General features: G+C 29.7%; 3 protein-coding genes across 3 annotated transcripts; 2 read left to right on the forward strand and 1 right to left on the reverse strand.

The window, feature by feature from the left end:
• Positions 1–11,173: 11,173 nt before the first annotated feature.
• BJX67DRAFT_381439 (sterol desaturase family protein) lies at positions 11,174–12,807 on the reverse strand (the record flags this gene model as incomplete). Its single annotated transcript, XM_071033020.1, has 4 exons — positions 11,174–11,738; positions 11,802–11,887; positions 11,944–12,190; positions 12,794–12,807. The coding sequence occupies 4 exons, from the start codon at positions 12,805–12,807 to the stop codon at positions 11,174–11,176; spliced, it is 912 nt and encodes a 303-aa protein (XP_070885780.1).
• A 9,370-nt stretch (positions 12,808–22,177) lies between these two features.
• Positions 22,178–25,048, forward strand: BJX67DRAFT_354032 (NCA2 family protein). Its single transcript, XM_071029175.1, has 5 exons — positions 22,178–22,254; positions 22,315–22,571; positions 22,619–24,139; positions 24,187–24,312; positions 24,364–25,048. Exons 2-5 carry the CDS (start codon positions 22,555–22,557, stop codon positions 24,605–24,607), a joined length of 1,908 nt encoding a protein of 635 aa, XP_070885781.1. The 5' UTR covers positions 22,178–22,254; positions 22,315–22,554; the 3' UTR covers positions 24,608–25,048.
• On the forward strand, positions 25,049–26,731 carry srgA (Rab family GTPase srgA). Its single transcript, XM_071029176.1, has 3 exons — positions 25,049–25,608; positions 25,662–25,929; positions 25,989–26,731. Exons 1-3 carry the CDS (start codon positions 25,579–25,581, stop codon positions 26,309–26,311), a joined length of 621 nt encoding a protein of 206 aa, XP_070885782.1. The 5' UTR covers positions 25,049–25,578; the 3' UTR covers positions 26,312–26,731.
• The last annotated feature ends 229 nt before the right edge of the window (positions 26,732–26,960 follow it).

Here is a 26,960-nt window from a genome sequence, read left to right on the forward strand (position 1 = left end):
TATACTAGCATGAATCTAATAATATAGATAATAAATAATATTACTTGATAAAAGAGAAATAAAATAATAATAATGAAATCTTTTTTTAACTAACAAGTTCTGTATATAGTTAATAGTTTAGAATATTAAAAAAATAGTAATAACTTAACGTAATTCCCGACCGAACAGTTAACCTGACCAAGCGGTTAGTCGCCTCGATTTTGACCATGCTTTTAGAACTTGAATCAATTCTTGACCACCAACCAACACTAATATAGATGAAAATTAGGTAACTAAAGGAGCAGGACAACTAGTTCTAATATAGCCCTGAATATAACAGTTTAAATAGGTTAGTAAAGCATGTCTTGGTACCTTAGAAAGTTAAGCTATAGATATTGTTAAAGACCCCCCTATCTCATATTCTTGATTATTTTATAATATTATAAGATTTCTACCTTCCTATATTAATAGGCCTCCATTATTAAGTATCTAGTATTTAGATTAATACTTTTTTTATCTTATCTTGTTATTTTCTATATAGAGCTTATAGTTTTTCTATATTAGATAGGTAGTATTATATAGAGCTATCTTGCAGCTCTTTAAAACTTGTTATAAATCTATTTTTAAGGATATTAAAAGGCTTTAGAAACTATTTTTAAGTAATTTCTTAAATAAAGATACTTTTTTCTATAGCAAGTAAACTATATAAAGTATTATTAGTATTAAAAAGCTTATAAAAATCCTATTATAGCTACTAGGTAGAGTTAGTATAGCAAGTATAATATTTAACTTATTAAGGACTTGCTAGAAATTAAATAGCTATATACTAGCTATAGCAAAGCTACTTTAAATATTTTAAGATATAAAAATAGCTATACAAGCCATAGAATAGGCCTTTAGAAAGTCTAATTTATTAATATAGTAGATTCTAAGGCGTGTTTTTATCTTGATAATCTTCCTATATACATGCTTTAAAAGACTAAAATAGCTAATATTAAGCAGCTATAAGAGATATAATAAATATAAAGGCATATAGATTAGTATAATATTATTCTTATTATAGATCTTATTAAAAGCAGGTATAAAATAACTTTTATAGCTATCTAGAACTAATAGCTAATATTAACTAATCTTATAGTAAGTAATTGCAGGAATAAAGGTTTATTAAAGCTACTAGAGGCCTATCTTATTAGTAGTCTACCTATTAGGACTTAATTTAATCTTCTATTCTAGTAGTAAAACAAGTTCTTTAAACTATTCCTAAATATAGACCTTTCCTTTAAAGATAATATAGGAAGGAACTAACTATTCTATTATATTAATAGATTTAATTATTATAACCTATTCATAGTTTCCAAGTTAAATTAAATAATGTTTCCCAGGCATATTAAATATAGTAACTATCTTAGTAGTTACTATTAGACCTATATTAAAGCTAGTCTTATTAAAATTATAAATATCTCTATTACTAATACTATATTTTATTTAGACCTTCTAAAGTTAATTAAACCATGCTTTTAAAAGCTAGGGATTCTTATATTTAGCTTGTTGATAGCTATAGCTTTATATATATCAAGTTTTTAGTTTATCTTAATATTTAATAAACTTTATTACCAAGTTTTTCCTAATTAATTAAGGGAGGGTTAATATTATAGCTTAAAGAAAAAGATTAGCTATTTCTACTATATCTCCAGGTCTAGAAGGAACTCTATATAAATCCCTAGATAGAATCTATTCTACTAAAGATTCTTCTAAAGTTTTGGTAAGTCTATAGCTATTAGCATGTTACTTGCCTTAATATTAGACCCTATTTATCTAATTATATAATATTGCTTAAGACATATTATAAAGCTTTGCTACTTAACAGGTACTTAATATTTTATTATTTTTTAAAATAGATATTACAAGCTAGATTCTCCCCTCTTGCTCAGCTAATTCTTGACCTGATAAACATGGTTTTAGTGACATGGTAGTTGGTTAAATATCGACGTGTTGAACAACGCGGTCAAAATCGATGAGGTGGCCGGTTCGGTCGGGAAATACGTTATCTTGTTTATGTATTATATAAGTTTCCAAATATTCATTATAAGTGTCTACATGTTTCTATTAATAATTCTTGGTTTTTTTCAGTATATTAAGTCCTAATACAAGTATTTATTTAAAAAAATTAGGATCTTAATATATTTTTAAGAATCTTATTATATAGTTATAATAATATTATTAGTCTAATATATAAGTTTATTTTTATTATTTTTCAAGGATACTAATTATTACTTTTAATATTATTTATTTTAGTATAATCCAATAGCCTATAGCTAATATTAATATTATTTATATGACTTAGCTTTATTTTCTTATAAAAGTTCTTCTTTTAGAATTATAAATCTATTACTAGATTTTTTATCAGGTTTAAGGCTTTCTAGCTAAGTTCTATATTATTTATTAAGTAGATTAATTTTTTAGTTAATAGCTAAAAAATTATTATACTTTTTTTAAGCTACCTTATTATTAATAGCTTTATTTTAATAGAATCTATCTATTTTTTTTAGCTTTTTCTTTATTAGTTTATAAAATTATAATATTAAGCTAATATTTTAGCTAGTATAGTAATTTATTTTTAAAAAATATATCTAGTTATTTAATTAATTATTTTAAGTATTCTTTTTTATACACCTTTCTAGTAATTTTAGTAATTTACTTAGTATACCTTTTAATATCTATATCTATTACTCTAGGTAGCATGGCTAGTACCTCTAGTAGATTTAATATAAAATTAGGATCTTAAATTTCAATATTTTATTTAAGACTATTTTAGGCTGCTAGTAATATATTTTATTTATTATTAGTCATATCCTACGTATTATTATTTATTATAATATATTTATCATAAGCTAAGACTCTTTTAGCCTTTTCTTGAAAATTAATAATAATAATAGATATTTTACTAGTATTATTATTTTACTATTTTATTATACTTAATATTATAGCTTTTTATAGCTTTTTTATAGTTTATAATTATTATTATCTAGCTTTCTTTATAGGGTCTCTAGCTATCTTACTTTTTTTTAAATATTTACTATTTTATATCCTAGCTTGCTGTAAAAAAAGCAAAGATTTTCTTTCTAGTAGTAATCTTACTCTTTTTTAAAAATATTATATTAAGATCTATAGATTAAGGTTTATATAGGTTGCTGTTAACCTGGAGTCTAGACTAAAATTATTGGTTATTATTAATATAATAACTATTATATCCTTCTTTATTTCTTCCAGGATAATATCTTCTATTATCTCTTTAATTTTATTATATTTTTAGCTTTTTAACTAATTTCTAATTCTAGATACAAGATTATATATTCTAATTAATATATCTAGTCTTGGTAAAATACTAGCTTTTCTTAAATATTATAATCCAAGGCTTTCTTAAAATAATATATAAAAGTATTATCCTCCTATATTCAACAGGATATAATTTACTAGAATTTTAAAATAAACTACTTCATATTTTTTAAGACTAGTATATCTTGCTGATTTTTTTTAGTATTATAGGTTTTATTAATATTTTTAAAAACGTAAGTATGTTATTTTTTAAGAGTATTATAACTTATAAATATTTATTTAGTATTATTACCTATTTTAATATTTTTAATTTCTTACCATTTTTTTATAAAGGGCTTAAACTACTTACATACTCTCCCTATAAAGTAAGTAGATATAAATATAATTTTATTAATTTTACTAGGCTAATTTGTTATAATTAATACTAATAAAAATTTATATTTATATAAAAAAATAGTATAGTTTAGTCCTAGTATTATTAAAAATTTAAATATATTAGTTTTTAAGATCTTGGCCCTAATCTTAGTCGTATAAAAATATAATTGTAGAATTACTCTAGTATCTTTTAATATTTTTTAAAAAAAATTTATTTTTAAATATATTATTCTACTAGTTCAAGTTGCTAGTTAATTAATTAATAATTATAATCTAGCCATTAAGTTACTTTTGTACTTTTCTAATCACTTTTTATAGAATCCTACTCTTAAAAAATACAATAACTTAATATTACTACTAAGATATTATATTAACTATTTAAGTTAATTTAATATAACTTATACTAACTAGTAATTGATCTATTACTAAAATAATAATTTCTTATATATTTCTAACCCTAGGTTCTTATATAGGACTCCTAAAAAATTTAGATTAACTTATTTTATGTAATATAATGATATTTAATAAGTATAAGGACTTGTTATAGTCAAATTAAATTTAAGATAAAAAAGCAGGGGTAGTTTATAATCTTATAGAATAAGTATTAAACAAGGTATTTTATAAAAAATTTTAAAAATTAATTACTCTAAAATAATAGTTGTATTCATTATAGAAGTAAGAAAACTAGATACAATAAAAATATATATTTTAAACACTTTTCTAATTTTTATTTTCTAGTCTATTTTAAAAATACATTTTAAAATATATCTAATTATAATATATAATTTTATATACTTTCTGGTATACTTCTAGAAGTATATATTATAATATATAATTATATAATTAATTAGATAGTAGTTAAGTTCTATGTCCTACTAGCTATTTTATAATATATTTATAATACTCCTTTTTTTACTATATATTTCTTATTAGGTAGTAATAGCTTATAAAGCTATTAATATCTTAAGATTTCTTACCTATTTTTATAGATCCTTGTAGCAGGTCTTATAATCCTGGTTTTTTAAAAATTATATTAGATTCTAAATAAACTATAGGCAATTCTTTTGTTGCAGGGTAGTTGGTTATCATTGTTAGATTAGGGTCCGCCGATCGATCCATAGCGTGGAACCTAAGGATATTCTTGACAGGATGAAGAGAATATAGATTGTTAGGATCAAACAAAGTATAGAAAGAGGTAGATAACTATATGCAATTGGTAAATAATAGGTATATTATTAATCTGGTTAATAATAGATAGAGAATAAAACTTCTGGATATAGGTAATAATAGTCCTTATATAACTATATCTACTATATCTATTATATTTATCTACTATATTAGCTATACTATTTATTATACTTATTATAGTTCTTAACTATAATAGCTATAACTATCTTTCTTAGTATTATATTACTATATCTATATTGCTATAATTAGGTTGGTATAATATACTCCTATTAGTATTATAGTAGATTGCTATAGCATAATAGATTTATTAGCTACTAATATCCAAGTTTTCTTATAATTCCCCTCTTTTAAGGTCTTTATCCTAAAAATATAATAAGTAGTGCTTTCCTAGGTAAATTCTATCATAACTTGTTTAGTTTTTTTTAATATCTTGGTACTAATCTCGCGATATCTTTAAAATTAAGTATTAACAAGAATAGGCTTAACTATTATCTCAAGGAAAATAGCTTATTAAGTCTAAATGGTTATCTTGTTGTAGTAAATATATTTAGTTAGGTTGAAAATATATTATAGGTTAAGAGATATTTTCTAATAGCAAGTAGTAGTATCTTGTTAATACTTAAAATAAAATTTATTTTTAGGAAAGGGAAGCTTGAGCTATAATACCTAAAGTAATAATAAAATTAGATTATCTTTAAAAGCAGGATAACTTGCTTTAAAAACATGCAGGCAATTTTATTATTTATAATATTAAGAAGATTAAAGAGTTAGAAAAGTTAAAAGAAAAAAAATATAAATAAAACAAGCACTAATTATATTAAATAAAACTTTATAGACCTTGATTTTATTATAGGCTAGTAATATTTTTTTATTGCCTTTTTTAAAGGATTTCTTTTTTTAACTAGTTTATTGCTAGAATTCTAGAATCTTTTTAGGGCAATTAAGATATCTAATTAGTTTTTAAGAGTTATCTTCCAGTAGGTAGTCTTTTTATTTAACAAGATACTAAATCTAATCTTTCTCTATTTATTAGTCTAGGATTCTTTTAACTTTATATTTCTTATTAATTTTAGTTACTTTATTATTAGTATTTTCTAGATTCTTTATTAGTTTAAATAATAAAATATAGAATACTAGGTAAACTTGTATTCTTGCTAATAATATTAAATAATAATTATTATTTATAAGTTTTTTTTTTTTTTTAAATAGTCTATATTTTATAGTATCAAGTTTGTTACTTGATTATTTACTTTTAATATTAAAATTTTTATTTCTTATTATTTATTATAGTAAGTAAACTTTTTTTTCTAAAGTTATAGCATGTTCTTATATTTTTTTATTATTATAAACTTCTATTTTTTCTTCTACCTACTTAATATTATTAGTTATAGATTAGTATAATATTTTTATATAAGTAATATATATTAATACTATATCTAATTATTCTTTAGCTAGTAGTATTTCCTAATATATTCTAGGATTTCTTTTAAGATTTATATAATAAAGTACAATACCTGTTATTATATTTTTTATATTATTAATTATAAATTAAGCTATAAGTAATAATTTTATCTAACTATCTTAATTCTAATCCATGTAATATTATAAATATTATTAATAAATTCAATTATTTTTCTACTTGTTTATTAGTTTATTATTAGTTAGTAATAGATATATCTTGTCTTGTTTTACATGCTTTTATAAATATTTTCTAACTCTTTAATATAAATAGCTTGTCTTGGTTAGAAATTATTTATTTTAATAGTCTAGTCTAAATAAATACATCTTATAATATTAGACTTATAATATTAGATATACTAACTTTTAAAATAATATTTTTTATATTAGTCTAATAATTATATATTTTATATATTTATATATAACTATAATTATATTTATATATATAATTCTTAGAATAAAATTTTTTAATAGTATAATTTTAAATATTAGATTCTTAGCATGTATTCCCAAGTCTATTTAAATGATTCTTATTTTTATTTTAGGTTTATAGTATAATTTTTTTTTTCTAAATCTAATAATTTTAAGATTCCTTCCTATTAGTTTAGACTTAATCCCATATTATTTAATAAATTTAGGTTTAATAAATTCTTTTATTACTCTGGAATCTATTAAGATTCTTATTTTATATTTATTAACTATAGCAAGTATAACTAGTAATACTTGGTTTTCTATTATATAAAGCTAAACTTCTTATTAATATTTTTTATACTATTTTTATTTCTTTTTTTTTTAGTAATAGTCCTTGTTATATATTATTAATTATTTTTTTCTATTTTTTAGTATTATTCCTTTATTACTCTTTTATAAGCTTTTTTTAATACTTTTTTCTAATTTTTATGTTTATAATTATATTAGCCAATTTTTTATATTCTCTTGCTATTCTTTATATAGCTTGTTTAATCTTAAAATAATAATTATATTACTTCTTATATTAACAAGTATATAAATAGTATTAATATCTTTAATTATATATACTAGTTTCTATTCCTAGTTTATTAGTCTAGTTATTATTCTAGTAGTATTCACTTGTATTTTATAAATTATTTATATAATATTTATTTGTAAATTATAGGTAGCTAGTTCTTAATCTTTTTTAATTTAATATTTTTTTGCTATGTACTTAGGTTTATTATACTTAAAATATTTTTTATTAGTTTTTTTTCTTGTTATTATTCTAATTATTTTATTAAGTCTTATTAATAGTAGTATTTATTTATATTTAATATTTCTATTCTTATCTTATTATTACTTTTAATAATTAAATAGTTTTTTTTATCATTATTTCTTAAACTATTATTTAGTATATCAAGTTTTAATTTTAGATACTTGATTAATAAGCTTGTTTAGGCTTTTAAGCTTATTATTAATTAGTATAAGTATATTCTTAATTCTTGCTTTTAATCCTTTGTAATAAGTAGATTTAAATATATTATTTTCTTATATTAGGTTAGATATAATCTAATAAAACTTTATAATATATTTCCTATATATTATCTTTCTTTAATATAATAAGTAAATTTAATTTTTAGCAACTTTTATAGTATTCTAGTTTTTAAATACTTGCTTAAGCTATTTCTTAAAAACTTTATATTTATTAAAAATTATATTAATTATAGGCTTTCTCTAGTATTATAATTTTTTAATAGTTATATAGGGTTCAAACTAGCTAAATATAGGTTTCTTAAAATAAGAGATAGTAAATATAATCTTATTAGTTTTAGATATATTTCCTAGACTATTAATATAGAGGTATATATTTATTATAGTTAGATAATTTATTAGGATTACTTGTTTACTTTTAAATAGTTCTAGATTATTTGTTTTAATACTCTTAAATAACTATAATATAGTAACTTAGTTTAATAAAAAGTTAACTATATTATCTAACTATATAATCTTTTTAAAGTTAGTAAGTTCTTAAATAGTAATAGATTTTCTAGAAGTAGTAGCTACTAGATTTCTAGAAATACTATTATCTCCTATTATATTAATAGTCAATACTTCTTTTTACTTAATTAAGTATCTATTATTATTATTAGATTAGGGTCGGCTAATCAATTTATAAGATGGAATTTAAGAATATTCTTAATAAGATAAAGAAAATATAGATTATTAAGGTTAAATAAAATATAGAAAGAGGCAGATAACTATATATAATTAGTAAATAATAGATATATTATTAATCTAGTTAGTAATAGTTAGTGAATAAAACTTCTAGATATAGGTAATAATAGTTCTTATATATCTAGTTTCCTAGTATTACCTAATACTATATTTAATAATGTAATTCACGGTCGATCCGATCACCCACCCAAAAATATTTCTGCCCATTGAACTTGAAGCTATTCCTAACAACCCAATTCTTAATTAAAAATAGTAAACTAAGTCGTGCAACAATTAGGACATCTAGTTCTAGTATGACCCTAAATACCATATTTAAAACACTTTGGTAGGGCATGTTTTTAGGATTCTAAAATTAGTTAAGTATTTTGATTAGCTTCCTTACTGCCACTATCTTCCTAATTTAATTGCTTATTTCTTAATAAAATAAGATCTCTTGCCTTTTGAACTTGGAGGCTTTGTATAGAGGTTATTTAATACTTAGATTAACCTTTTTTTAGTTGCTAAACTTGACTTTCTATATAGAGATTATTTAATTCCTTTAAGGTAAAGGTAGTCTTATAAATTACTAGCTTGCAACTTTTTATAAGCTTATCTAAAGCATGTTTAGAAGGGCTAGAAGGACTTTATAACTACTTAAAAAATATCTTCTTAATAAAAGAAGCTTTTTTATATAGCTATTAAACTATATAAGATATAGCAAGTATAAGGAAAGAGGTTAAGGCACCCCTATAGCTTAAAGAGGGGGAAGATATAGATATTAAATAATTAAAATACTTAAGGACCTTCTAAGGATTATAAGGCTCTATTCTAGTTACATAAAAGCTACTCTAGATATTTAGTATTATAAAGACTTCCTTGCAAGCCTCTAGATAGGCCTTTAAAAAATTATATTTATTAATATAGTAAAAGCCTAGGCGCATTTTTACTTTAATTAGGCCTTTATAAGCTTGCTTTAATAGCCTAAAGTAACTAATATCTAGTAGCTAAAGCAGGTGCAAGAAATATACAGGCATGTAAATATAGATAATCTTATTATCTCTACAAACCTTGTTAAATTTAGGAGTTAAATAACTTTTATAACTATCTAGAACAAGTAGTTAATAACTTTTAATTATATATTTAGTTATATAAGAAATAAAGCACTTCTAAAGCTACTAGAAAGTTATCTAATTAGTAGTCTATCTATATATGCTTAATTTAATCTTCTAGTTATCTAGGAGATCTAGTTCTTTAAACTATTTCTAAATATAACCCTTTCTTTTAAAGATTATACATGGTAGAATAATATATCCCTTTAATTTAATATATTTAATTATAGTAACCTATTCATATTAGCCTGGTTAAATAAGATAAGACTTTCCAAGTATCTTAGCTCTTGTAACAATCTATAAAGTTATAATTAGGCTTATAGTAAAGCTAGTTTTATTAAAATTATAGATATCTTTATTTTATATACTATTTTTCTTGTATAAGGCCTTTAGGGTCTTAAACCACTACTTTATAATCTTAGGATCCTTATAAAGGGCGTGCTAATAGTTATACTTATATATAAATTAAATTTAATAGTATTATAGCACTTAATAAAGCTGGTAACCTAGTTCTACCTAAGTAGCTTTAAAAAAGTTATTAAATTAACTTGAAGGATAAGATATACTATTTACTATATATAGGCAATTCTAGGAGTAATTCCTTGTTAATCTCTAGATAATATCTATTTAACTAAGGCCTTTTCTTGAGTTTTAGAGAGTTAGAATATATAGTTATAATATTCTACCTTATATATATATCCCTTTATGCAATCATGGAGTATTAAGTAAGGTATCTTAAAAACCTCTATAGCTTGACAAATACTTGAAATTTTATGTTTTTTTAAGGCTTGTATTGCAAGTTAAATCTTCCCTTTTTGCTCAGCTAAATTTCAACAAGGTTAACATGGTTTTCGTGGCATGGTTGGTGGTTGAATAATTACGCGTTGAACTCGCGATGATTTTTGGGTGGGTGATTGGATTGACCGTGGTGAGCGGATCGACCGTGAATTACGTTATTGCCTGCTTAGATATATTAGATTGCTTGATACTATTATAGTCCCTTTTTAGCCTTAGCATTGTATCGCCTGATATAACCAGATCAGTATGTCTTTTATCCTATTATGCTGCGGCACAGTGCTGTAGCACAGCAGATCTACTGGCTATTGATGTCTAAATCTCTGACACTTGCTTATTATACAAGATTGTAGGCCAGGTCCTTAATACCTAGACTGTAGCCTGCGACAATCACCAATTATAGCTTATACCTTCTTGTAACTTCAATAGGTTTAGAGAAATTAACCACTTTTTGACCATGATATCGAGGACTCCGCCGGCTAAAGTATCGAAGCGTGCAATACTTGACTCTCCTGTGTCGCATGACTCCAAACGCTAGTGGAAGAGCCCTGAAAGTAGATATTGTTACATTAAGACCATGATATTATGTTTCCACTAGGGCACCAAATAATGTACAGAGAAAGCCGAAGAAAACAGAGTCATCTATCTAGTAGACATGCTGGCGAATCGGACGCCACTGGATTGGTTGGGCGAGCAGTCCTGGATCCAAAAGCTCCATACCAGTGCGAAACTCGAGTCTTTCAGAGTATCAGGGAGTAGCGTTCGGATTATTGCGCCTTTTTGGCACCTATACTGGCTTTGCACTCCCTCCGACGCTTGATTGCCTCAGGACTATATTCCGTGTCCAAGAGATAATCCCACCACCTGAAGCTACTCGAGTAATTTCCAACAAATTTCTCATGATGAAGATCGTGGTGGTCGGCGCCGGCCCAGAAGGGGAGAAAGTGGTGGAGGCTCCACGGAAACTCGTATCCGCTGTGGGCGTCGATCGCCTGGAACAATCGGAGCACAATCCAAACATACATGGTGAAGACGTGCAGGTCTCCTGTCGCCGCGCACCAAAGTATTGGACTTCCAACAGTACCAAATCCAAGAATCATGACTTCAATTGGCGACGCATATTCAGCTGCCATGCCGAAGGGAGCAGAATATTGGTGGTGAATCTTGTGGATGGCCTTATAAAGCGGACCCCAATGGAGAGCACGGTGCGAGAAGTAATGCCAAGTGTCTTCCATGACAAAGAAGATTGCGATTTGATAGACCATAGTCCAGACAGACGGGAAAGGGACAGATGTTGAAAGACCGAAGAATTGGGCCATCGGATGGAATAGCCTTGAGATAAGTACCCCCGGTTAGAATTGGTCGAATCTGAGGAATGATAGCGGTGAAACTGACCATATTTGAGGCAATTCGACTGTGAAGTGGCTCAAAAGAACGAATTTGGCGCAGTCCCACTGCTCCTTCAGGGAGGGAATTTTGCTCTGGCTCAATTAGCGGACGATACCCGGGGTTTTTCAGTCAAGAGGGAGGCCTTTACGCTTTGGATCTTGTAGTTGTTGAAGAAGCCGAGGGTATCGATGAGAATCCACGGCAGCGAGCGCCCAAAATAGACGAGCTCATGCATAGCAAAGGACATGATACCCGTTGCAAGGACATCATTCCGCATCCAGGCATACCAAGCCGCCCAAAGGCGCTCCGCAACATTGAGCTGGGAGTTGTAACCGGATATTTCTTCGAAATGTCCCCAGTATGTCTCTGGAGAAGCGGATGAAAATGATGAATTCCTTTCTAGTTAGCTTTAACTTTTTACCACACCTGGTTGGTGCAAAAGCCTGCTCACAACACGCAGAAAACTTACATAAAACTCATTTTAGAAGGGCTGCCAGTTATTTCCCTGAAGAAAATGGAGGGAGCCGAATTGGTACAGCAATCAAGAGGAGATCAGTTGTGCGATCTTTGTACCCTGAAGATGTCTGTTGGCGGTCAAAAGAAAGGGGGAAAAGGAAGAGCAAAAGTTGAACCTCAAGATATTTGCGGGTCAGAGCCACTGTCCCCAACAACGCGTGATTTTTGGGAGCTCAGTTCCGAGTGGCGCGACAAGGCACCCGCCATCGATCCGCCGAAACGCTTCCTTCCCCCTTGAAGCCTTCCCGAGTCTGGCACCACCACCAACCCGGTCGGGGCCGAAAATTATGCCCCCACTTGGCCGTCTCGTTTCTTCTTCTTGGGTTGGGGACAGGACCGAAGCCACTGCAGTGCAATTATTGGACTTGCAGGAGCCTGAGAATTGGGAACTCAAACACTCTGAGCGAGGGCCCTCGAAAATAATTTTTTTTTTCCTTGTCCGACATTTTGACATGTCAAGCATTTTTTCCTTGTCGACTCACACTGATATGGTCATGTGATACCTCTAAATTAGTCATCACGTATCCAGCCAATTAGTATCTAGTCTGTTGTTGGCCAATGAGAGGCCTTAATTTTGAAGAGTACTGAGTCTCTGGTGTGTTAGATTAGGGTCCGCCAATCCTTCTGTAGGACAGAACCTAGGGGTATTCTTGAAAAGAATAAAGAGAGTATAGATTGTTAAGGTCAAATAAAATATAAAAAGAGGCAGATAACTATAAGTAATTAGTAAATAATATATATATTGTTAACCTAGTAACAATAGATAATAAATAAAATTTCTAAGTATAGGTAAAGATAGTTTTTATACATCCTTTTTTATTATATCTTGTTAAATTACTTATATACTATATTAAAGTGCTTGCTTTGCTATATTATACTCTATAATATAACTATAATCCTTTTTAATATTAGTATGATATTACCTGGTTTGACTAGTTAGTTTATTATTAATCTATTGCCCCCTGGCGCTAGGCTACAGCTAGACTTGTTCAACCCAACCCGTGAAACCCGCCCCAACCCGCCCCAACCCGCCAAGAAATTGTCAGAGAACTCGGACATCAGCAGCCAATGAATCTGATGTGCCGCAGCGGCCTGCTGTGACGCTAACAGAAGCATGTTATGCCGACCCGATCATAGTAATATAGATGTATTAATATGATGCCAAGAAAATATAATTATAGCCATCCAAGCCATGAACTATAATAAGTATAATAATAGGTATAGCTAATATAGCTAGAGGGTATAATAGCTATAATAGAGAGAATTATATAAGGACTGTTATTACCTGTACCTAAAAAGTTTTATTCTCTGTCTATTGTTAACCAGATTAATAATACTATATTATTTACTAATCTAAACTCTAAGTATCTGCCTCTTTCTATATTTATTTAACCTTTTAATAATTATACTCCCTTTATTTACTTCTAGAATACCCTTAGGTTTCTACCTTTGGAAGGATTGGCAGACCTAATCTAACAATAACAGACCCTTGAGTTAAGTAAAGAGAGAGATATTGCTATTTATAATATGGGTAAAAATAGTAGTATTACAAGTAGCAAGGCAGCTTTGGCCTCTACTAAAAATGTTATAATAAAGCTTACTCTTAAAAAAGAACTTGAAGTATTTAAGGAACAGCTTATAGCTATAACCTTAGAAATTAGGTTGTTAAAAATATTTAAAGGTATCAAGATAAACAAAGCCAAGTAGTTTAATAGTAAGCATTCTAAGCTAAAAAGGTATCTAATTTTAATAGATATGCATCTTTAAATTAACAATCTTACTACTATAGTTAAGGTAGACAAGGTTATATTTGCAGGTACTTATCTTACAGGTACTATATTTAACTAGTTTAAACCTTACATGAGAGACTATTATAAATAGAATAATAATAGTCAAGAGAATATAATAAAAGAAATGTTTGGCAGCTATAAGAAATTCAAAAAAAGGATTATATATGCTTTTAGTGACCCTAATACTAAGCATACTGCTAAATAATAAATTAACATGCTTTAACAAGAAAGAATAAGTATTAGAGAGCTATCTATAAAATTTTATTAGATAGTATTAAATCTTAGCTAGAATAACATGGTATTATAATCAAGATTCTACTAGATACTTAAGCCTAAAATTAAGGACATAATAATATATATCTCGCGCAAGCTAAAGACCCTTAATAAGCTAATCAAAATAGTATCTAGAATTGAGAGCTAAATAATTAAATAATACTAGGAAAACTATTAGCAAAACTGGGGAAACCAAAAAGACAAGAAATAATATAGTATCAAGAAAGATCAAGATAGAGATATTAAAATGCAGATAAATACTGCTATTAGTAAGAATTAGAACAACTAAAATAGTAATAAGAAAAAATTTAATAGCAAATATTATAAGTATAGAAAACCTAGATATATTATAAAAAAATATTATAATAAAAAGAATTAAGGACTAGCTACCTATAATTTATAAATAAGTGTTATAATAATAATAATACAAGCTAATACTATCTATTTAATAACTAAACTAATAGACTAGGAATAGCAACTAGCATATACAAGTAAAGATATTAGTACTGCCTATATACTTGTTAACATGGGAGATAATATAATAGTTGCTTTAAGATTAAATAAGCTATATAAGGAATAGCAAAAGAACATGAAGAAATTAGCTGATATAGTTGCAAACATAGAAATTAGCATAAAAATCTATAAAGAAAGCATGGAAGCTAGTAACAAGAAGGATAGAAAGACTTAGTACTACAAGAAAAGAAAAGAAAGAAAAGAATAGTACTAGAAAGAAAATAAAAAAAAATTGGTATTAGATGCTGAGAAATAGAGAAGATATTTACTAGATTTTAAAGAAGAGATTGGCTTAGATATTATATAATATAAATAAATTACTTATAGATTATCATAAAGTATGCTAGCATAAATCTACTAATATAGATAATTAATAATATTATTTAGCAAAAGAAGAATAAGATAACAATAATAAGATCTCTTTTTTAACTAACAAGTTCTATAGATAATTAACAATTTAAAGTATTAATAAAATAGCAATAATTTAGTATAAGACTTGTAAAATATAGATAGAAACCCTGTAAGAAAATAGAAATTATAAAATTAGTAATTTTTTAGAAGATAAATCCTGTACTTATATGCTACTACAAGCAATATATTAGGAATAGTCTAGGAAAATATGGCAAGATTATATTATAGAATACAAATAATATAGAGACTAGATATTTCTACTATACCCTAAACATGAAGAAATACAAAAATAGATAGTAGAAGAATTTAAATAGATATTAAACTTACAAGGAACATGCTTTTATAATAAACAAATTAGATATATATAAAACTGCTTATATAATTATTATCTAATTATAGGAGGAATATTATACTAAAATATTAATTAGATATTTTGCTATAATAATTTTTATAAAAAATATATTCACGCGAAGCAAGAGTATAAATAGTATCTTGTTATGAACCCTCAGCCTACAGTCAGCAGAGCGGAGTCACAAGGCAGAAAGTCAAGGCTAGGGAGCCTTGGGCCACAGACCAGCTACCAAGAGCCACTTTGGATTTAAATCCAACCTTGACAACAAACCAACAAATCTAAGTATTGCCCAACTCTAAGACAAGGACAAGCAATACTACAAGAATATGACCCACAGACTACACGCCCACACAGACAACAATCACCATCACGAGAAAATACTGCGTATCCTCCAAGTACAACAGAAAGACCATGGTTTGAAACCATGGCCACCATATAACTACTATAGCCTACCATAGGGACAAAGAAAATAGGAATTATTACAAGGGAGAATTTTAAATTACTCCAAGAACATGGTAAACAGAGTTACCCTAGTAAAAGACCACGTGACTATATACTATTTAGTATACTATTTAATGGTAAAAGAATAGTATACAGGGCCATATAATCTAATTAGGTATACTATTTGGTATACCATTTAGAGGTAGGAGAATAGTAGGGACTTGGGAATACTTAAGGACACTTATTACTACTGTATCTAGCTCTCTTATCTTTGTGATTAATACTACTATTATTCTAGAGTAACTTATCCTAAGAATCTTGCAAAGCAACTTGTCTAGTACTTACTCTACAGGCTATAGTATATATACTATAGGCTAGCCCTGCCCTTTTACCTTGACTTTAGCCTAACCATGACAAGTCTCCGTACTTGTTGGACATGATCGCACCAGGTAAGACAAGTCAATCCAAATCCTTCAGAAGTCCCGTGTGAGAGCCCGGGGTTAGAAGCGCACGAGAGGTTGTCGCTTCGATAACATATCTATAAAAACCAAGTATATTAGATAAACTAGACTATAGTTACCCTATAAAAAAAATTATAATTATACTTTTATAAGTAAAGAATATCCATGCTATTATAACCTAACAGTATATAACTACAAGATTAAAGGATATATCTACTATCTTAAGGGATAACTAGTAATACCACATGATAAGAATTGCTATTATAAAAAAAATAGAAATAATACAAGAAATACTAATTAGAGGTTTAGCTCTATATAATTAAAAATCAGATATTGCTAGTTATACTTGTAATAATTAATAGATATAGTACAAGAATCCTGATAGACTTGGAAGCAATAATAGAATTTATAAGACCTAAATTTGCCAAATATCATGGAATTAAATCTAAACTAACTAGAAATCAAGTACAAATTATTAGGTTTGGAGGAAAGTTGCTATATAACAAGCCTAAGATAAAAACAGAAGCAACCTAAATAAATTCAGGAACATATACTAAAGAGTTAATATTTAGAATTATGTTAATAGACAAAAGTTAATATAATATAGTTATTAGAATACCTTGGCTAGTAAAGCATGAACTAAGTATTAGCTAGAAAGAAGGAAAAATTGTAATTAAAAAATACTAATTAGTTATAAAAAAACAAGACTATAATATTTAAGCTTATAATATTAGAGGAGAATTAGGGATACTCTCTAATAATAAGAAATAAAAGGTAATAGTAGCCTCCAAAACAAAGACCAAACTATTAATAATAATAAAAAAGATATATAAAATATCAAGTAAATAGACAACTAGGAATAATAGAACAGATATCTAATTTTAGGAGAATAGATATCCCAAGCTAAAACTAAAAAAAATCTATAAAGCTAAACTTGCTAAAGTCAAGAAATTATTACTAAAGAAATACTATAAGTTTATTAAGCTATTTATAAAACTAGATTATTAATTACCAAGATATAATACATGCTATAAAGCAAAAATATTGCTAGTTAAAGGAGCAAAGCTAAAACAAGCTTAATAATTTAGGAAATTGCTAGAAGAGCTAAAATTAAAACAAGAATTTATTAAGAAATTCTATACTACTAGATATATTAAAAAATTAGATTTATCATGCTTAACTAGACCTATATTTATGCCTAAGAAAGATAGTAAGGAGTAATTTATCCTTGACTTTTAATAGCTAAATAATCTTATAATTAAAGATACTAATAAAGTATTATATATAGGATAAAAGAGAGACCTGCTACAAGAAGCAAAAATCATAATTATATTTAATATCTAATAGGGATACTACAATATCCTACTACAAAAAGAAGATTAATATTTAATAGCCTTTCTAATAGATTTGGGGTTATACTAATAGATAGTTATATCTATAAGACTTATATAATTGCCTATAGAATTTACTAGGTTTATAACCCATGTATTATAACAATACTTAAACAAAACTATTACTATTTATTTTGATAATATGATTATTTATTTATAGAACCTAGAAAAGCACAAGAAATATATACAAGAAGTTATAATAATAATAATAGAAGCTAGACTTATACTTAGCATTAAAAAATATAAATTTAATACTACTAAAATTAAATATTTAGATATAAAGTTTATACTAGAAGGATGGTAAATACTACAAGAAAAAGTTAATATAATATTAAACTAGCTTATACTAACCAACAAGAAAGGAATACAAGGATTCCTAGGGATATTAGAATATATATAAGAATATCTCTACTAACATGTATAGAATTTATAACTAATAATAGAGTTACTCAAGGATAATATATTATTTATCTAGGGATAAAAAGAGCAAGAATTAATAGATTTAGTCAAGAAAATAGTCAAAAAAGTACTAATCCTATAATTATATAATCTAGAACAACAAAACTATATAAAAATAGATATATTAAAAGGAGAAATAAGAATAGTCCTTAAGCAAAAAAATAATAATAAGAAATTATAACCTGTTTTATTTTACTTAAGAAAGCTGACCCAAGCTAAAAGAAATTATAATACTTATAATTAGGAAATACTTATAATTATTAAAAGATTTAAGTATTAGAAATATTACTTGCAAGAAATAAAATATAAAATAATTATTTAAATAAATTACAAGAATTTAATATTCTTTATAATAATAAAAGAACTTAAAGAATAGCAAGTATAATAGGCTTAAGAACTTTTATAATACTAATTTAAGATTAAGTATATTAATAGCAAGAAAAATATTGCAGCAAATATATTAAATAAAAACCCTAACTATATAACTAATATTAAAAACCTAGAGATAAACATGCTAAAAGCTAATAAAGATAGGTTATAATTTAACCAAGATATATAGCTAGTAGTAGTAGTTATAATAAATAACTATAAATTTCTTGTATAACTTAAGAAAAAATAAAAAAAAAATAAAATAATCTAGACCTAGAAATTTAATACAAGTAATATTAAAAAAAGCAATAGAGTAATACTATAGAATAGAGTAATTATAGTACCTAATAAAATAGTTAAGGAAGTAATTTAGAAGTACTATAACCTACTATTTAAAGGATACCAAGAAATTAAGAAAATAATAGAAAAGATCTAACAAGTATATTACTTTCTATAAATATATAAAAAAATATAAGACTATATTATATAGTATAATAAATACAACTAAAATAAATAATTATAATATTAACTATATAGCAAAATATAAATACTAGAAATCCTAATAAAACTATAAGAAAGTATTATAATTAATTTTATCTAAGAATTACTATTATTAAAGGATCTTATTATAGAGATTATATATATAGATATAATTATAATTATATATAAATATATAAAATATATAATTATTAGACTAATATAAAAGGATATAACTATAAAAAAGTTAGTATACCTAATACTATAAGAAGTATTTATTTAGACTAGATTACCAAGGTAAATAACTTCTAACTAAAACAAGCTATTTATATTAAAGTTCTAGAAGATACTTATAGAAGCATGTAGAACAAGATAAGATATATCTACTACTAATTATTAATAAATAGATGGACAAATAGAAAAAATGATTTAGTTAATTAAATAATATTTATAATACTATATAGACTAGAACCAAGATAATTAGGTAGAATTATTACCTATAGCTTAATTTATAATTAATAATATAAAAAATATAATAACAGGTATTATACCTTATTATATAAATCTTGGGAGAAATCCTAGAATATATTAGGAAATACTACTAGCTAAAGGATAATTAAATATAGTATTAATATATATTGCTTATATAAAGATATTATACTAATCTATAACTAATAATATTAAATAAATAGAAGAAAAAATAAAGTTCTATTATAATAAGAAGTATAAGAACATGCTATAACTTTAGAAAAGAAAAAGAGTTTACCTGCTATAACAAATAATAGAAAAAAAAAATTTTAATATTAAGAGCAAACAACCAAGTAATAAACTTGATACCATGAAATATAGACTATTTAAAATCAAAAAGAAACTTGTAAATAATAATTACTATTTAATACTACTAGCAAGAATACAAGTTTACCTAGTATTCTATATCTTATTACTTGAACTAATAAAGAATCTAGAAAATACTAATAATAAAATAACTAAGGTTAATAAGGAGTATAAAATTAAAAGAATCCTAGATTAATAGATAGAGAAAGGTTAGACTTAATACCTTGTTAAATAGAAAGGTTACTTACCTGAGGATAACTCCTAGAAACTAATCAGGCACCTTAATTGCCCTAAGAAGATTCTAGAATTCTAGCAACAAACTAGTCAAAGGAAAAGCCCTTTAAAAAAGATAATAAAAAAGTATTAGTAGCTTGAGTAACAAAGGCCTGCAAGGGTTTATTTAAAGTAACTAATACTTGTTGTGCTTCTTTAATTTCTTTTTATTTATACTCTTCTTCTTCCAACTTTTCTAACTCCTTAATCTTCTTTATATCCTGAACAATAAAGTTACCTGCTTGTTTCTAAAGCAGATTGTCTTGCTTTTAAAGATAATCTAGTTTTACTATTACTTTAGCTATTATAGCTTGAGCTTTTTTTTCCTAAAAACAAATTTTGTTTTAAGTATTAACAAGACACTACTACTTGCTATTAGAGAATATCCCTTAACCTGCAATATATTTTTAACCTAATTGCACATATTTGTTACAACAAGAAGAACCTTTAGATTTAATACAAGATTTATTAAGTTAACTATAGTAGATACAAGAAACAACTATTATAAAGCTATTTTCCTTGAGATAATGGTTAAGTTTGTTCTTGTTAATACTTGACTTTAAAGATATTGCAAGGTTAGTACCAAGATATTAAGAAAAGAACTAGATAAATTATAATTAAACTCACCTAAAAAAGTGCTACTTATTATATCTTTGGGACAAAGACCTTAAAAGAGGGGGATTATTAGAGAACTTGGATATTAGTAGCTAATAAATCTGATATACTACAATGGCCTGCTGTAATACTAATAGAAGTATATTATACCAACCTGATTATAGTAATATAGATATATTAATATAATACCAAGAAAATACAATTATAGCTATCCAAGCCATAAACTATAATAAGTATAATAATAGGTATAGCTAATATAGCTAGAGGATATAATAGCTATAATAGAGAGAATTATATAAGGACTATTATTACCTATATCTAGAAAGTTTTATTCTCTATCTATTATTAACTAGATTAACAATACTATATTATTTACTAATCTAAACCCCAAGCATCTGCCTCTTTCTATATTTGTTTGACCCCTTAACAATTATACTCCCTTCATTTACTTCCAGAATACCCTTAGGTTCCTACCTTTGGAAGGATCGGCGGACCTAATCTAACAGAAATGGGTTGGGTTGCTGATTTTAATAATCCAATAGGTTTTGGGTTATGCATGGGTAACCCATTAGATTTTGGATAACCTAATAGGTTGCCAAGCCATGCCAAGAAATTAAATATAGTAATTTATTTTATATATATATATGGATTTTTTGGACTTTTTGGGTTGGGTTATGGGGATTGGAAACCCGCCCACGGGTTACTAAAAAACCCACCGGTTCATCTTCAAAGGCCATGGGTCGACCCAAAACCCACGGGTTAACAAGTCTATATATATACTACTATAAGAATAGTAGTTAGGATAGTAGTCTAGTTATATAAATATATAAGAATACTTATTATTACTATATCTAGTTTTTCTATTTTTATAATTAATACTATTATTATTCTAGAATAATTAGTTCTTGAGGATTTTTACAAAGTAACTTGTCTAGTATTTATCTTACAGGCTATAGTATATATATTATAGGCTAGCCTTTCTTTTTTACCTTAATTTTAACCTAACTATAACAAGTCCTTATACTTGTTGAACATGATTGCACTAGTAAGACAAGTTAATCCGAACCCTTTGGAAGTCCTGCGTGAGAGCCCGGGGTTAGAAGCACACAAGAGGTCGTCGTGTTGATAACATCAGGGTTAATTTAGAACTGAATCAAGGTTTAGAGAAATAAAAAGTAGATATTTCGTTTATCTATCTACTTAAATACTCTGTAGTAATTAATAGTAAGATGTTCAAGTACAAAAAATAGCCATCTAATTGGTATGCAGGGGTGAGCAGTTTGGCTGGAAATATGTGAGCTCGAGCCGTCGACGCTTCAGGGAATCGAAATTCCTGTCACATACATCTTCCGAGGTCGTTGTAGTAGCATCGAACTTTGACTTGCAGAAATTCCCTGAAGCCGGGAGCGGAAGGCACTGTATTCCTTGACATTACCTTTCCCTCGGCGATCCGGGATTCCATATCTGGGATTGTTACCAACACTGGACCTGTGATGTAATAATCCCAACCCACCAGTCTGCAAGACGACATTGGAAGTAACTTCGATCTCCCACGAACTCCACGACTCTATTTTGTGAGGGACAATGTCTGTTCTTAAAAGGTAAGTCATGCCGTCCACAACACGATGACCAGCTGATTTGCTCCCAGTAAAGTTTACCGCCTCGAGACACAGCTCGGAGAAATTCACCAGCATATCAATGACAGAGCCGACTTGACTTGTGCTCCCGTTGAACACATTACTGCTCTTGAAAATCTTATCAGCAAGCTCGCTATCAGTTCCAGGAACATTGCAGTCCTTCGCAATGATCAGCTCGTCGACGTGATCACTGCATCTCGCAATGATCTCCGTTTTGCTGCAGATTCCTCGTTGGAATTGGATAAGCCTGCCTCCCACCTGTCTAATCTTTCATGGCTAGTGAGCGCGAAGGCGTCAGCACAGACACTTGCTACAATACTGACGGTCTTCTCCGAGCATGTCCACTTACTAAACGAGGAGATTAGATATTGGGAGGACGTTCTATATTTTGACTGGTGGGTCGGTCTTTATACTTTGCAGACCGCCCCGTTCAATGTATGGCGACGATATAACGAAGCAGGGCGTTGTGACAAAAGCCACACACGTGGGCATCCAACAAATCATCTGACGATTAGACCGTGCTCCCATCCCAATATTTACTACGGGTTCTGGGCCACGGTGCAACGATGTGTTTCCCCGGAACTGTACTCGGTTCGTGTTGGACTATCCTCGTCACTGAGAGGATCAAAATTGGAAATCCAGCGCAGAAAGAGGAAGCTTCGAGCGATGAGGGACTTCAGTGCCAGTGCTGTTGGAATCCTCGTTGAAGAGTGTCTATCGTTAGGAACAGAGAGTAGCGGTTTCTCTAGCAACAGCCTACCTCAAACCGTGCAGTCAACTGTCCGTCTAATGAAATCACTTCTGCAGAATACTGGGGGTGTGGAGAGGTTGCTCCCAGGTAACGTTGCTGCATCCGGCACCCCGGTCGACCCCGATGTAAAATGCGTCGCTGGAAGTGAGGTTCCTGAAGCGCCCCAAGACGTCTTGGAGGAGCTTCTCTGCATTTTGACGGAGCTAGTTCCCAAGTACAAGCATCTCACTGCCGCGGGTATCGATGAGTTTGGGCGCCCATCACCCGCGGTACGTTATTGGCTTCCATTCTCGCTTACACTGATTTCGGCTACAACCACGCTCAAAATTGGGAGGGAGGTTGGCCCGGTCCTAGTGGACTTACTCTCGAACCTCGGTCATACTACAGTTGAGTTTTGGAGAAACTGGGTTCTCGATCCGACGTGGAAACTCGTTCGAACGATACGCCATGATGAAAAGAGTGAAATCGCACTGATAAGCAAGAATAGCCTGGAGGCTGATCGAGCAAGCCTTGAAAGAATGGTAGTTGACTTTGTCCTCGACCGCGGCGAGCAGGCACAACCTTTCCCTTCCGCTGACATGGTAATGGAAAAAGTAAAAGAGGGGGATTTAACGCCAGTACTGAGAGTATATGAGAAAGACTTGCGCAGTCCGTTCATAGGGACGTTACGGGGTGACCTAGTGCGTGCACTTCTAATACAGATCCAGAAGACCAAAGTAGATGTGGAGATAGCGATGAGTGGCATCGACGCCCTACTGAAGAGTCAAGAGCTCGTCTTTGGGTAAGTTATCTCTGAGAAGATGGACAAGAAGCACTAAAGGATTCCAGGTTCGTCGGCCTCACACCTGGGCTTCTCATATCATATGCTTCGATCCGTTGGTTTCTTGGACTTCTTAGCAGTAGAAGAGGTTTCCGACTAGGTCGACGGCAGGATGACTTTAGATATGCTCTGCGGTAAGTCCTTTGTATCCGCCCAAGAGTTGCGGGTGACTAAATTGTACTGAGTAACATTCATCGAATCATATCAACCTCGGTACCTATGACGGACGGGCGCCTTCCCTACAAAACCCGCGGTCTCTTGATATGCAACGCTGATGTCCTCCTGACTAAAGCCCAAGGAATGTTGAAAGGAGTTGACGTCCGTGCATTCCAAGAGGATATCAGCGACTTGGTCGACCAGAATCTGGCTGACAAGCAGCTTCGGATCATTGATAGGATTGCATGGGCTTATTCGAAATGGATATCATAATAATAGCAGTTAGGCCCCCCTTCTTTTTGTCCAAGAATTTACGTTGATTAAAGGCGATGCCATGTCGGCCAGAAACCCAAGCCGAGGCTCAATTGGTTAAGATTCCTCCATGACCCATGTTCATGCATTCTATGTTGCAGGTGCTTGTAGATGCCTGACATTGTCTTCAAAACACGGCCATAACTTTTACTGTAAATTCCTGGGCATGGGAGTAATCCCTGCACTGCCTTACTCTTCTGCAGGGAACTGGAACAGGCTGAGCCCATGGCCGCAATTGGCTTGTGAATCTCGGAACCAACCTAAATACAGTAAACAGATCGCCTCGAACCATCGAGGTACCAGAGTATGGGTGTGAGAGTCACAGGTAATAATAGAAGATTTAGGCACCTGAAGGGTGCAGGAGTTCTTTGGGGCTTCTGTGATGGTAATACCTAGGTATGGGTGCCAGCGGAAACTATACCCAATCCAGAATTGCCTCTGCGACACGACAGATATCGCTGGCATCCCAAGCTTTCAGTCATTGACCATAGGACCATTTACCCAGGCAGCATCCAAATCATCTTGTCATTTCCAAGTGGGAACGGAAGACTGGCTACATCTCATGTCAGTTTCTGCTTCCTGGTTTTGTATTCCACTTCGTCTGAGCAATCTCTGCTACCCTCAGATACCCAGGGCCAGTCACCCCTTCGTCCCCTGGCGCCTTTGATATCTCACAGATTGAGGTCACCTGCATCCCCTTCAGCCGCGACGATTTTTATTTATGTGGAGGACACTTGCGGGATAATTAGCCGTTAGCAAGACAAACGAAGCAAGGGAACCATCGACCTTGGACGAGAGCGAAGCGGGAAAGGAGGGGAAACAGTCTCTCATTTCCAGTCCGCCGCAGCGCCAGCAGCCCCTTGGGATATACTCCTTCCAGACCTACAACTCCCTGCCTTTTTTTACAGCCGATCTAGAGGCATATCTCAAGAATGGCTGGTACCAGAAACTATGACTTTTTGGTAAGTTTCATCTGTTTAGATTATCCGTACCCTGCTCATACCATCTCCCTTAGATTAAGCTGCTGCTGATCGGTGACTCCGGAGTTGGGAAATCTTGCTGCCTTTTACGCTTCAGCGAGGATTCATTTACACCGTCGTTCATCACAACCATTGGCATCGACTTCAAGATTCGCACTATTGAACTAGATGGCAAGCGCGTAAAGCTTCAGATATGGGATACAGCCGGGCAGGAGCGGTTTAGGACGATTACGACGGCGTATTACAGAGGGGCGATGGGCATTCTTCTTGTCTATGATGTCACGGATGAGCGTTCGTTCCAAAGTAAAGACTCCCCTGTTTACTCTTGTCACGCCGGTCGCTAACTTTAGACGCTTGCTTAGACATTCGAACGTGGTTCTCAAACGTTGAGCAACATGCCAGCGAGGGTGTGCACAAAATTCTTATCGGAAATAAGTGTGACTGGGAAGAGAAGAGGGCTGTGACAACAGAGCAGGGCCAGCAGCTTGCGGATGAACTGGGGATACCGTTCCTTGAGGTCTCGGCCAAGAACAATATCAACATTGAGAAGGCCTTCTACAACCTCGCTTCTGATATCAAAAAGGGCATGGATACTTCAAAATCTGAACATTCTGGCTCTCAGGGCGTCAGCATAGACAACCAAGGTTCCAGCTTGGGCGGCAATACAGGGGGGAAATGCTGTTGAAATGTTTGGGTCTTTTTACGCGTTCTTCGTCCGGTCACACCTTACGTGAAATTTCCCAGACATGTTACTGGTGCTTGTGCGAGATATGGACCGCTCTTGACTCCATGGTTGAACTTCATGCTGTGTGCTCGCTTTTCGTCGTTTGGACTTCTTATATGTGTATGTCTATGATTGTTCGAGGATTACCATTTTGTTTTGCTATTAGAATCTTTACGGTGGCGTTGTTGAGTCCTAGGTTAAGAAAGTTTGGCTCTTTTATATGTACTCCTGCTGCCTGTCAATTTGCGGACATTTTTGCAAAACGGATCTCCCGACTGAACGGATCACCTCTGTATCCCATTTAAAATGGCCATTTTTAGAGTTGAATAACTCAACCACCACCTGATATAGAGTGATAAAATAGATATAATTAGGTACGTATATTATAAAATAACTAAAATAACTATTTTTTACCCCTCCAAGCCCTGATCTTATCCTCATTTATTCTAATAATCCAAAAATACAAGTGTAATTTATATTACCCAGGGAGGTATAAGAATAGGTAGGCTATAACCCCTATATACATGGATATATTATATCATTAAGCCATATATACAAGTTATACTTCCTCTAAAGGCTTGGTTGTTGAGATATTCAACTCTAAAGATGG

The sequence above is a fragment of the Aspergillus lucknowensis genome (assembly GCF_044049455.1).
Source record: "Aspergillus lucknowensis strain CBS 449.75 chromosome Unknown BJX67scaffold_22, whole genome shotgun sequence".
Taxonomy (NCBI): Eukaryota; Fungi; Ascomycota; class Eurotiomycetes; order Eurotiales; family Aspergillaceae; genus Aspergillus; species Aspergillus lucknowensis.

Bases quoted from the DNA above. Each gene is read 5' to 3' on its own strand.
- BJX67DRAFT_354032 (XM_071029175.1), top strand. The intron at 24,140-24,186 runs GTAAGTTATCTC...AAAGGATTCCAG, and splicing joins AGTCAAGAGCTCGTCTTTGG to GTTCGTCGGCCTCACACCTG. The intron at 24,313-24,363 runs GTAAGTCCTTTG...AATTGTACTGAG, and splicing joins GACTTTAGATATGCTCTGCG to TAACATTCATCGAATCATAT.
- srgA (XM_071029176.1), top strand. From the start codon at position 25,579: ATGGCTGGTACCAGAAACTATGACTTTTTG. The intron at 25,609-25,661 runs GTAAGTTTCATC...CATCTCCCTTAG, and splicing joins CCAGAAACTATGACTTTTTG to ATTAAGCTGCTGCTGATCGG. The intron at 25,930-25,988 runs GTAAAGACTCCC...ACGCTTGCTTAG, and splicing joins GGATGAGCGTTCGTTCCAAA to ACATTCGAACGTGGTTCTCA.